At 48.9% G+C, this 11,109-nt stretch overlaps 1 protein-coding gene across 1 annotated transcript; it reads left to right on the forward strand.

Moving 5' to 3' along the window:
* Positions 1–617: 617 nt before the first annotated feature.
* RAB19 (RAB19, member RAS oncogene family) lies at positions 618–9,892 on the forward strand. The gene is made up of 4 exons (XM_036247164.1): positions 618–683; positions 2,628–2,851; positions 5,441–5,624; positions 8,715–9,892. Exons 2-4 carry the CDS (start codon positions 2,651–2,653, stop codon positions 8,981–8,983), a joined length of 654 nt encoding a protein of 217 aa, XP_036103057.1. The 5' UTR covers positions 618–683; positions 2,628–2,650; the 3' UTR covers positions 8,984–9,892.
* The last annotated feature ends 1,217 nt before the right edge of the window (positions 9,893–11,109 follow it).

Consider the following 11,109-nt stretch of genomic DNA (forward strand, 5'->3'; position numbering starts at 1 on the left):
CACTACTGCTTTAAATGTTTTCTGCCAGCATCGGGGACTGATAAACAGTTTTCTCAGACCTAGAAATGAACCTTCGTTCTGTGGTAGATTATTTGAGGGAGAGAAAGAGACGCTTTTTCAGCTCTTTCTTCCCGTACAAATTCAAAGTTCTTTTAGGTTTTTAATCTTCTCTTTTGATCACCTCCTTTCTCTTAGTGGCTCCTCAAGAAGAGTAATTCAAATCCACAAAACAAGGAAAAGACTCCAGACCCAGATCCGTATCGTTTAAATTGCGTTCTCTCCCCTCGAGCCCCCAGCCCAGCCAAACAAGGGACATCGGGGAAAATCGGGGTGACGGCGGGGGGGCTGCATAAGAGAAAGGGAGTGGAAAGGAGGAACAGGGCAGTTTGCTAGGTATCCTGGCTGAGTTGACCGGCTGTGCCAGGTGTTCACAGGCTGTGCCCAGGGAGTGCTGCCAGCGCCTCACCTGCGCTTTGTGCCCAAGGGCAGCTCCGGGCCCAGGGGCGGTGGGAGGGCTTCGTTTTCCTTTCACTTTCTCAGGCCGCCCAACCTGACAGCTGGGGACAGAACTACAGTTCCCACCGCGCAGCGAGGCAGCAGGAGGAAGGGGCCCTGAGGGCCAAAGAGGAAACAAGAAGAAAAAGAAAACCTTACCTGCTAGCAGAGGTGAGAGAGCAGGACAGGTAAGCGACAGGTGAACCAGAAAGGTGGACGCTCCGAATACAGGATGGACGATGTCTCGGGTGGACACCGCTGTCTCCTCGCAGGGCGTGCGGGCTGAGTGAAAGGGGCTTTTGTGGAAGCCCTGAGGACTTCCTGGGGGGGGAGGTGGCATGGAAGGAAATTTTCAGCTCACGTTGTAGTAATAAGACACCGGAAGTGGGATGGCTTTCTCTATATTTGAAAAGTCAGAGGGGACAAAACAGTGGTTTGATTGTGTCTCTTGTCTACTGGATCATTGAGCCACAGGTGATTTGGGGGGCGTCCAAGAGAGGTACGGGGTTTTTACAGATTGGATATTTGTGTGCATTTTAATTTGTGTAACAATATGCACTTGTCCTTGTCTATGAGTTTAAAGAAAACCAAAGAATAAAAGGGGGGGGGGTGAAGAAGGGTATCCTCCTCCGGCAGCAGCGATTTGCAGCACATCAGAAGGAATCATCAAACGGGGTCAGGTTTCATGTATTTTTATGAGGCATTGGAGGTGGAGATCCAACACAATAGCCGGAGAAGAGTTGAGGGCCTGGGGATGTTTGCCTGGAGGGGATATGCTGGAGGCACCAAATATCTGATGGGCTGGCATGTGGAATGGGAGTCTGCCCAGACCTGGCAGAGCATGAGGGTCAGCAGATGGGGGAGATAGATTTCAACCCCCTGTGAATTAGAGCTGCGCACACAGGATGGATTTTTGCAGGAGGTAGTCGATAATATTGAGGCACAGGTGGAACGTTGAGCAGACACGCTGAAGGTGAGAATAAAATTTCAGGTGAGTGGTTGTGTTGACCAATGTTTCCCAAACCTGGCTGGGCATCAGAATCACCTGGGGAGCGTGTGCATGTATGTGTGTGCATGTTTCTAAATATCTTTAGCAGACCTGGGATGGGCTTTGAAAAATGTATGTATTTTTCATTATCTCCCCAGATAATTTTGATATAATCAGTTGGTTTGGGAAACACTGTCATTTAGAAGCTTGAAGCTATTTTCCAGTTTATGGTGAAGGATGCCGTAGACCTTCTCACGACAGTTTTTTCTTTTCTTTTTTCTCCTCACCCGAGGACATTTTCCCATTTATCATCAGATAGAGCGGGAGGGAGAGAGGGAGGAAGAGAGAGAGAGAAACATCCATGTGAGGGAGACATATCGAGTGGCTGCCACCCGCACAACCCCATCCGGGGCTCTAGACAAACTGCAACGGAGGTACGTGCCCTTAGCGGGAACCGAAAGCAGGACTCTCTGGTCCATGGGCTGATGCTCTAACCGCTGAGCCAAACCAGCCAGGGCATGACAGTTTTCTTTTTGAATATTCCCAAAATCCTAACTTCCTGGTGGAGAAAAATTAGGTGCCAGTCAGAAGAAGACCATGTCATCTAAACTAATTTCTCTGTCCAATCTTGTCGCTCCTTGCTGCTGGCCGCCTGGACGTTCAGTCTCCCCGGGGCTGGGAGTCCTTCTCCTCGTGTGAACTGGAGAGAGGGTGACGGCTAGGCATGTCCTCCAGCTGGTGAATGGCAAGGAAAGCACCCTTGTGGGCATCTCCTCTGCCATCCTCCTACAGTGTGGGCACTCGACGGAGCAATGGACACCGGGTCTCAATGACTAGGATTTCCATCCTTGCTGTCATGACTGTGTTGACCGTGCAGTAGGCCCAGCAGGAATGGCAATAGAACCCCTTCATTCTGAGGACACCCCTACAGTAATATCAACCCACCTAAGGCAGGTGTGAGCTTATGGGGGCAGCTCCCTTGCACCTGATGGTAATTAGTGTCCTTCTCCCACAAGGATGTTAGTGCTACGAAAGCAATGACCTCCCTCTGCCTTGCCCTGCCCTGGACCCCACAGGCCTTGAACAGTGCCTGGCACCTGGTCGGGGCTCACTCGAGATGCTGAATGCCTTCTTTTCTTCCTAGCTCCACTCTGGGCAGCCAGAGCCATGCAATTCTCCAGCTCAGCGCGGGCCGCAGATGAGAACTTCGACTATTTGTTCAAGATCATCCTCATCGGGGACTCCAACGTGGGGAAGACGTGTGTGGTGCAGCACTTCAAGTCTGGGGTCTACACGGAGACACAGCAGAACACGATTGGGGTGGATTTCACCGTGCGCTCCCTGGATATCGACGGCAAGAAAGTGAAGGTCAGCGGGGCACGGGGATCGCTCCCCTTCTTTTAGCCAGAGTAACACCGAGACACACGCCTGAGGAATAAAAGGTTTAAATATAAGCCCAGGCGGTGTGGCTCAGTGGTTGAGCATTGAGCCACACACCAAGAGGTAGCAGTTCGATTCCCGGTCAGGCCACAGGCCCAGGTTGTGGATCCAATCCCCAGTGGGGGGCGTGCAGGAGGCGGCCAGTCGATGATGTTCTCTCTCTTTGATGATGTTTCTATATCTCTCTCCCTCTCCCTTCCTCTCTCTTTAAAATCAATAAAGAAAAAAATTAAAAATTAATAAGATAAAAAAGTAAAAATAAAAGATTTAAATATAAAACACGAAATCATGAAAGTACCAGGAAAAAACATAAGTGTATTCATTTTTATCATTGTGGAATGAGAAAATTGGGTTTTCCAGTAGGACAAAAAACCCAGAACATCTGTGATAGTGTCAACAATAAAAATTAAAATAAAAAAAAAAGACAAGGCCCTGGCCGGTTTGGTTCAGCAGATGGAGCGTTGGCCTGCGGACCAGAGAGGCCCGAGTTTGGTTCCCGCTAGGGGCACGTACCAAAAACAAAAATAATTAAAAAAGACGAGAGCCTGGCTGATTTGGCTCAACAGTTAGATCGTCAGCCTGCAGACTTAAGAGTCCTGGGTTCGATTCTGGCCAAGGGCACATACCCATTGCAGTTCATCCCCGGCCCCAGTTGGGGTCGTGCAGGTGGCAACCAATTGATGTGTCTCTCTCACATCCATGTCTCTCTCTCTCCCCCCCACCCCCACGCTGTCTGAAGATTAAAAAAAAAGGCGAGAAACCCAGAAGCCATAAGGGAAAACATTGCTCAATCTATCTCAAGGTCAAATGCATGTGTTTCTATGTAGCAATGTAAAGGTAAAATTTCTGCATATTCAAAAATACCATAAACCAAGTCAAAAGATAAATGACAAATTGGAAAGAAATATTTGCATATGTGGGTCTCAACAAAGGACAAATAATTCCTTTAATGTGAAAAGAGCCCTGCTAAACAGCTAAGAAAAAGCTCAACCAAACAAAAAAATGGGCAATTAGCAGATTGAACAAACTGCTGTAGCCCAGGCAGTGTGGCTCAGTGGTTGAGCGTCGACCCATGCACCGAGAGGTCACTGGTTTGATTCCCGGTCAGGGCACATGCCCAGGTTGTGGGCCAAATCCCCGGTGGGGGGCATGCAGGAGGCGGCCAGTCGATGTTCTCTCTCATCGATGTTTCTATCTCGCTCTCCCTCTCCCTCTCTCTAAAATCAATAAAGGAAAAAAAAAATTTGTTTTAATTGCTGTTTCACAAAATTTATAAGAACTAGCTCATACATTTACGTAAAGATGTAAAGGTGTCCATCCTCACTCCTAGTTAAACAACCAACTAATAGTGAGAAACTGTCTTAGCCATTTGATTAGAAAAGATTAAAAAATGTTGGTAAAAATGTAATAAATGGGCTTGTTTGGGATTCTGATTAAATAAAAACAACAGTAAAAAAAACATTTTGGAGACAATCAGGAAAATGTTCACATGGGCTGGGTACTAAATGATACCAAGGAATTATCAAAAAGTTTATTAGCAGTGATAATGGTGTTGTCATTATGAAAGAAAATGCCCATTTTGTAGGGATGTATATCGATGTAAATAGAGATGAAATGACATGAAGTCTGAGATTTACTTTAAAATCCTACCTCAAAGAAACCAACAGAATGGGCAAAATCTTGATAATTATTGAATCTGGGATGATGGCTATATGATTGTTCAATTCTGTCTAGTCTTGTGCATGTCTCCAAACTTCCTTAAGAAATAAATTTTGTAAATAATGTAAGAGTATGAAGAAACAGGTACCCTCAGACACTGCTGGAGCGTATATACATTGGTGGCATTGCCTGGGATGGTAGTTTAGAGGAAATAGTATGAGGACACTCGCTCCTGAACATACACACTGGAGTGGTCCTTTAAAATCCAAACAGTTCAGCCAACACTCTCCTTTTCCAGTGTTGGTATCAGTGGGCAGGCTCAAGAAATAAACCCCAGCCCTGACCGGTTTGGATCAGCGGTTAGAGTATCGGCCTGCGGACCAGAGAGACCCGGGTTCAGTTCCCACTGAGGGCACGTACCTCAGTTGCAGTTTGTCCCCGGCCCTGGTTGGGTCGTGCGGGTGGCAGCCACTCGATGTGTCCCTTTAACATCGATGTTTCTCTCTCTCTCTCTCCCTCCCTCTCACTCCATCTGAAAAAGAAAGAAAGAAAGAAACCCCAGAATCTGTTTGAAGGGATGCTTGAGGTGAAAAGGGAAAAAAACACCAGACCCCAGGACATTGGAATCCCCTCTCCCTGTGAAGCATCCCTGGGGTGGTGGCTCCCACACGTGAAAACCCATCCACATGACCCTGGAAGCAACTGAAAAACCAGACGCGTGGGCCCCAGCCCAGACCTCCTGAATTTGGAGATCTAGAATTGAGACCCAGCAGACTGTCTTTGGCAGATGACTTAGTGAGCAAGTGCCCGTCAGGTGCGGGCCCTCCTGACGCCATCCCCTTTCCTGCCCATCTCCAGATGCAGGTGTGGGACACCGCAGGCCAGGAGCGCTTCCGGACCATCACCCAAAGCTACTACCGCAGTGCCCACGCGGCCATCATCGCCTATGACCTCACCCGGCGGTCCACCTTCGAATCCGTTCCCCACTGGATTCACGAGATAGAAAAATACGGAGCTGCGAACTTGGTCATTATGCTGATTGGTACGGTGCTTCCGAAGGGTTAGCTCGGCTGTACTGGCCCCGCCGCAGAGGCTCAGAGGCTCCGCTTTGTGTTTCCAGTGGCAAGGGAGCATGACATCATAAAAATGCAAATGGGGGGCAGGACCTCAGAAAGTGTCTGGCCTAGCCCTGGCCACTTTGGCTCAGCGGTTAGAGCGTCCACCTGCGGTCCAGAGAAAGTGTCTGGCCTAGCCCTGGCCGCTTTGGCTCAGCAGTTGGAGCGTCAGCCCGTGGACCAATGAGTCCCAGGTTCGATTCCGGTCAAGGGCACGTACCTCGGTTGCAGTTCATCCCCGGTCCTGGTCGCATCATGTGGGAGGCAACCAGTCAACGTCTCTCTCACATCGATGTTTCTCTCTCTCTCTCCCTCTCTCCCTGCCTCCCACTCTTTCTGATGATAAATAGAAAAAATATCCTGGGGTGAGGATTAAAAAAAAAAAAAGAAAGAAAAAGAAAGTGGCCCAGAAACTCCCATCAGATTCCCTTGAAAATGAGAGTAGAGTGGTGAACTTGTTAATAGCGATCCTAGCCCTGGCCAGTTTGGCTCAGCGGTTAGAGCGTCGGCCCACAGACCAGAGAGTCCCGGGTTCGGTTCCCGCTAAGGGCACGTACCTCCGTTGCAGTTTGTCCCTGGCCCCGGTTGGGGTCATGTGGGTGGCAGCCAGTCGATGTGTCTCTCTCACATAGATGTTTCCCTCTCTCTCTTCCCCCTTCTCTCCCTCCAGTTCTATCTGAAGAGAAATGCAAATGTCCTCAGGTGAGGATTAAAATAATAATAATAATAATAGAGATCCTAGAGTTTCTCACTCTGGAGACATGGGATGGGGCCAGACATCTCTGCTGGATGCCCCAGCTGACCTGCTGCTCAGGATGTGTAGACCACACAAGGAGAGTCTGGAGGCTGAGGTTCACAGTCAGATGGCTCCATATCCCTGAGGGCGCCTCTCAAGAGAAAAGACTGACACACCCGACACACCCTTGAATCAACTCGTTAAAAAAATTTTTTAATCCTCACCGGAGGATATTCTTCCATTGATTTTTTTTAGACGGAATGGGAGGGAAGGAGGGAGAGAGAGAGACAGGGAGAAACATCTGATGTGAGAGAAATACATCGATTGCTTGCCTCCCACACAACCCCGACCAGGGCTGGGGATCAAACCTGCAACCCAGGTATGTGCCCTTGACCGAGAATCAAACCCCAGACTCTTTGGTCTGCAGGCTAACATTCTAATCTCTGAGCCAAACCAGCCAGGGCTTAAATATGTTCTTATTTATTTTTTTAGAGCAAGAGGACCCTTAGGGAGTAGGAGAGATAGAAACATCTTCAATGAGAGAGAAACATCGACATTGATGGGCTGCCTCCTGAATGGCCCTACTGGGGAGACAGCCCACAGCTCAGCCATGTGCCCTGACCAGGATTCAAACGGCGACCTCTAGGTACATGGGTCGATGCTCAGTCACTGAGCCATACCTGCTGGGCTCTTTCCTTTTTGCTCAATTCCTCCACCCCCTACCCACCTACCCCGGCCCACCAGAGCTGTCTACCTGCTCTCTATGAGAAAGTATTTTTTCACTCTTTTTTATTGGGACATATTAATGCATATAAAGAAAAAATATGCAGCCCTGGACAGTTTTTCTCAGTGGTTAGAGCATCGGCCTGTGGACTGGAGAGTCCCGAGTCGGTTCAGGTTCGGTTCCCACTAAGGGCACGTACCTTGGTTGCAGTTTGTCCCCATCCCTGGTTGGGGTCTCGGGGTCGTGTGGGTGGCAAACACTCAATGTGTCTCTCTCATCATAGATGTTTCTCTCCTTCCCTCTCTCCCTCCCACTCTATTTGAAAATAACTGCAAAAATGTCGGGTGAGGATTAAAAAAAAAAAAAGTATGCAAACGCTTATCACAAAGGGAACACTTGTGTCTACACCACCTGGGTCAGAAACATTGATAGCACTGTACCCCCAAACTCCCTTCTTGCCTCTCCCCATCACCTCCTCATTCTCCCCAAAGTGCATCATGACTGTCTGCAGTTCTACTTTGCTATTGTTTTTGGACCTTATATAAACGGCATTGGACCAAATGTCTTCTCGTCTAAGCATCTTTCCCTCAACATTACGTTTAGAAGTTTCGTCCACATGGTTGCAGGTAGCTATGTGTTCTTTTACGTAGTTGCTGTAATAATCCTTTGCACGGATGCACTACATAGTTATTTCTCCCTTCTCTTGGTGATGGACATTCAAATTGTTTTCGGCTTGGGACGAGTAGGAAAACTGCTGCTCTGAGCATTCTTGTAGATTTAGTGATGCACATGGGCTCAGACTTCTCTTAGGTGCACACCTGGAGCAGAACTGCATGGTCCTGCCGTGTCTTCCTCTAACAGATAATCCGTCGCTCGCATATGCATTCATCCAGACCCACTGAATGTCCAGTCTATGCATTTCACTGTATGCAAATTATAACTAACAAAGTCAGTCCTTCATTATTCAACCCAAGGCGTCCTGATCACAAGTCTCAGCTAGAGAAAGGTCTGTCTCAGTGCCCAACACTCTGTAGCTTGGGGGAGAGAAACCGGAGCATCACCCCTGCAGTCTCACCTGGTCGCACGTAGGAGCTGACAGTCTCCCAAGAGTACAGAGGCTCCACCCGTCCCAGCCAATAAAACACACGCCTCCAGCTAGTTCCTCTGGGAACAGCAAATACCGCTTGGTCTCCTCTGGCCCTGTCAGAAGGGAAGCCAAGTAGCTTCCTTCCCATCAGCCCGTCCCCATCCTGGAACCTGACCACTGCTCCAAAATAACCAGGGAAGGGTCCCCCCCATCTGTCCCCACCCTTCCCCCCATCCTCTCGTCTGGCTCTGCCAATTCCTCGCAGCTCTTAGAGATCTTAAAAACAGTGAATTAACAGAGTGGCTGTTTCCATTCATCCATGGTTTCATTTTCACTAAACTGGCCCTCAATTACTACTTGCAAATGAACGCATGCATGCATATTGCTGAACTAAAATGTTTTTCAAGTTCATTTTTTAAAAAAAACAAACCAGATTAAGTTAACGCGGTACTTGCCTCTCTCACTCCCAGGGAACAAATGTGACCTGTGGGAAAAGCGGCACGTTCTGTTTGAGGATGCCTGCACCCTGGCCGAGAAATACGGCCTCCTTGCTGTTTTGGAGACATCAGCCAAGGAGTCCAAGAACATAGACGAAGTCTTCGTGCTCATGGCCAGGGAGCTGATCGCCCGCAACAGCCTGCACCTGTACGGGGACAGCGCCCTGAACAACCTGTCCCTGGACTCCAGTCCAGTCCTCACGGCCCAGGCGCCCAGTGGGAAGCCCCACTGCACTTGCTGAGCACCTTCGGGCCAGCAGCAACCAACGGAGGCATCGCAAAACCGAAGGTAGCCGGGTCGTCCAGTGTCTGCGGAGCATTTCAGACCCAAGTGCAGACTTGCCGCTGGTTCCCATCCTCAGTTCAGACCAGAGGCCACGACGGTTGACTGCGGACAGGGACACCACCGTTTCGTGTTGTTGTTTTTTTTAACTTTGCCTTGGACCTAAGCACAGGGGTGGGACAAGGCTTATTCTTTTTCACCTTTTTTCTGTCTCCACAACCCTTCATGTATGTTTCTACTGAATCTTGCTTCTCACTTGCAGAGGGTAGTGAAGAGAAGAGTATCAAGGGGGAAGAGGATGTTGAGAACATTCTGGAACAGCTCAGGCATGGGAGAAGGTGAAGCTCACCCTGATAAACTAGAATGCTGTTAACATCTGCTTCCTGGCCGGCACACCTCAGGGCTTTAGTTTGGGGAGCAAAGCCTTTTGACATAAAGGCCATAAATCCCTCTCACCAAATGGTCAGTAGCCATGCGACAGAAACAATTGGATTTCGCTTCATTCTAGTTTGGGCGGGTTTGACCACCCTCCTGGAATGTGGGAGGTGTCTAGTACTTCTTTCTAAATGACCAAATTGGCTCCTGGGCCAGAAGGCATTTCTGAATTGACATTCAGTTGGCTCCCAGATGAAGAGCGAACCGATCCTGACCTCGCGCCCTGGCCCTGGACCTGTGGGGAACACACCATGGTTGTTCCAAGTCCCCTGATGTTTGGATGATTGTTGCTGGGGTTCATCTTGCAGTCACAGTAAGACCCACAAAGGCCAGTCTGGCCACAACACTGGCTCCCAAGGGGGAAATGCCTGGGGAGCTCCCTGTGGGCCCAGGCCAGTGCCCCGGCACTTACAGCCCGTGCATCAGTCATTAGGTGGAGATCTGCACAAAGCAGCCTGAGCCACGTGGAGTCCTTGACAGATGAGCAGGCCATTCGGCCCCCACCAACGTCCCCTCATTTCTGTGCACTCAATCTCAACCATACTCTGGAAGCTGCATCAGCTCCTAGGATTACGCACTCTGGGGACTACTTGGCACCTAAACCCCAGGCACCTGTGACTAACCGGCCTGGGCTTCTGTTGGAATAACAGGGCTGTGACAAACCCTGGAGGACACTGAAGGGGCCCCCACAGTGGAGTAGCTTCACTGGATCCGGGCACCCCAAAGTCACCTGCAGAGAGGCACAGGCTTTTGGGGAGCTGAGCAGTGTCGAACACAACCTGTAACCTAGCTCGGGCAGGCTCCCTTTGTGGCCATGGTCTCAAAAGGCTGCGTGTTAACTGAACTCACACTTGACACTACCTCAGTGAATACTGTCAACCATCTTTGGGGCAGGTGCTCTTTGTAATTCCTGTTTTCGAAATGACGACACCGAGATAAAGGTCAGCCACACAGCAAGGAAGTGGCAGAGTCAGGATCCAAACCCAAGCAACTTGGTTCCAAAGCCCACTTTTTTAATAATTGATTTTATTGGGGATGACCTTGGTCACAGAGCCCATTTTTTCTTTTTAAAATCCTCACCCAGCCCTGGCCAGTTTGGCTCAGCAGTCCGAAGGCTAGCTTGTGGACCAAAGTGTCGTGGGTTCGATTTTAGTCAAGAGCATGTACCTTGGTTGCGATCCAATCACTGAGCCACACCGGCCAGGCAGCATAAATTCTTAAATAGATATTAAAAACTAGGCAGCAATATTTTTACAAATAAGCACCGCAAAAAGGTCGCTGGAGGTATTCCCTGAGTGGCAAAAAGGCTTGTTGTTGTATTAATAAAAATCCCATACAGTAGAATTAGGAAAACAATGGGACCTACCAGGTATTTGCAGGTATGAAGCAGGTTCAAGTATAAGTATACATGTGGCAATGCCTGAGGTGGCCCAAGAGACTTGCAAATTCTAAAATACAGAATAGTTTGATGATCCTGCTGGTATGGTTTCCTTCTTTATCTCCCATTTCTCAGCAGGTTAGACATCTGACGAGGTGTAACTTGACTCAATGAAACTATCCACAGAAATTGGACTCACTGATGAGCTGATCAGAGTCGATGAAATAAACAGTGTGTGCATTTCAAACAGCTCATCACACAGGACAGAAAGA

The sequence above is a fragment of the Molossus molossus genome, unplaced genomic scaffold, assembly GCF_014108415.1.
Source record: "Molossus molossus isolate mMolMol1 unplaced genomic scaffold, mMolMol1.p scaffold_m16_p_7, whole genome shotgun sequence".
In the NCBI taxonomy this organism is placed as follows: Eukaryota; Metazoa; Chordata; class Mammalia; order Chiroptera; family Molossidae; genus Molossus; species Molossus molossus.

What these genes read in the sequence shown, in the direction of transcription:
- RAB19 (XM_036247164.1), top strand. Translation starts at nt 2,651, where the DNA reads ATGCAATTCTCCAGCTCAGCGCGGGCCGCAGATGAGAACTTCGACTAT. An exon ending in TCGACGGCAAGAAAGTGAAG is followed by an intron (nt 2,852 to 5,440) that starts GTCAGCGGGGCA and finishes GCCCATCTCCAG; the next exon opens with ATGCAGGTGTGGGACACCGC. An exon ending in CTTGGTCATTATGCTGATTG is followed by an intron (nt 5,625 to 8,714) that starts GTACGGTGCTTC and finishes TCTCACTCCCAG; the next exon opens with GGAACAAATGTGACCTGTGG.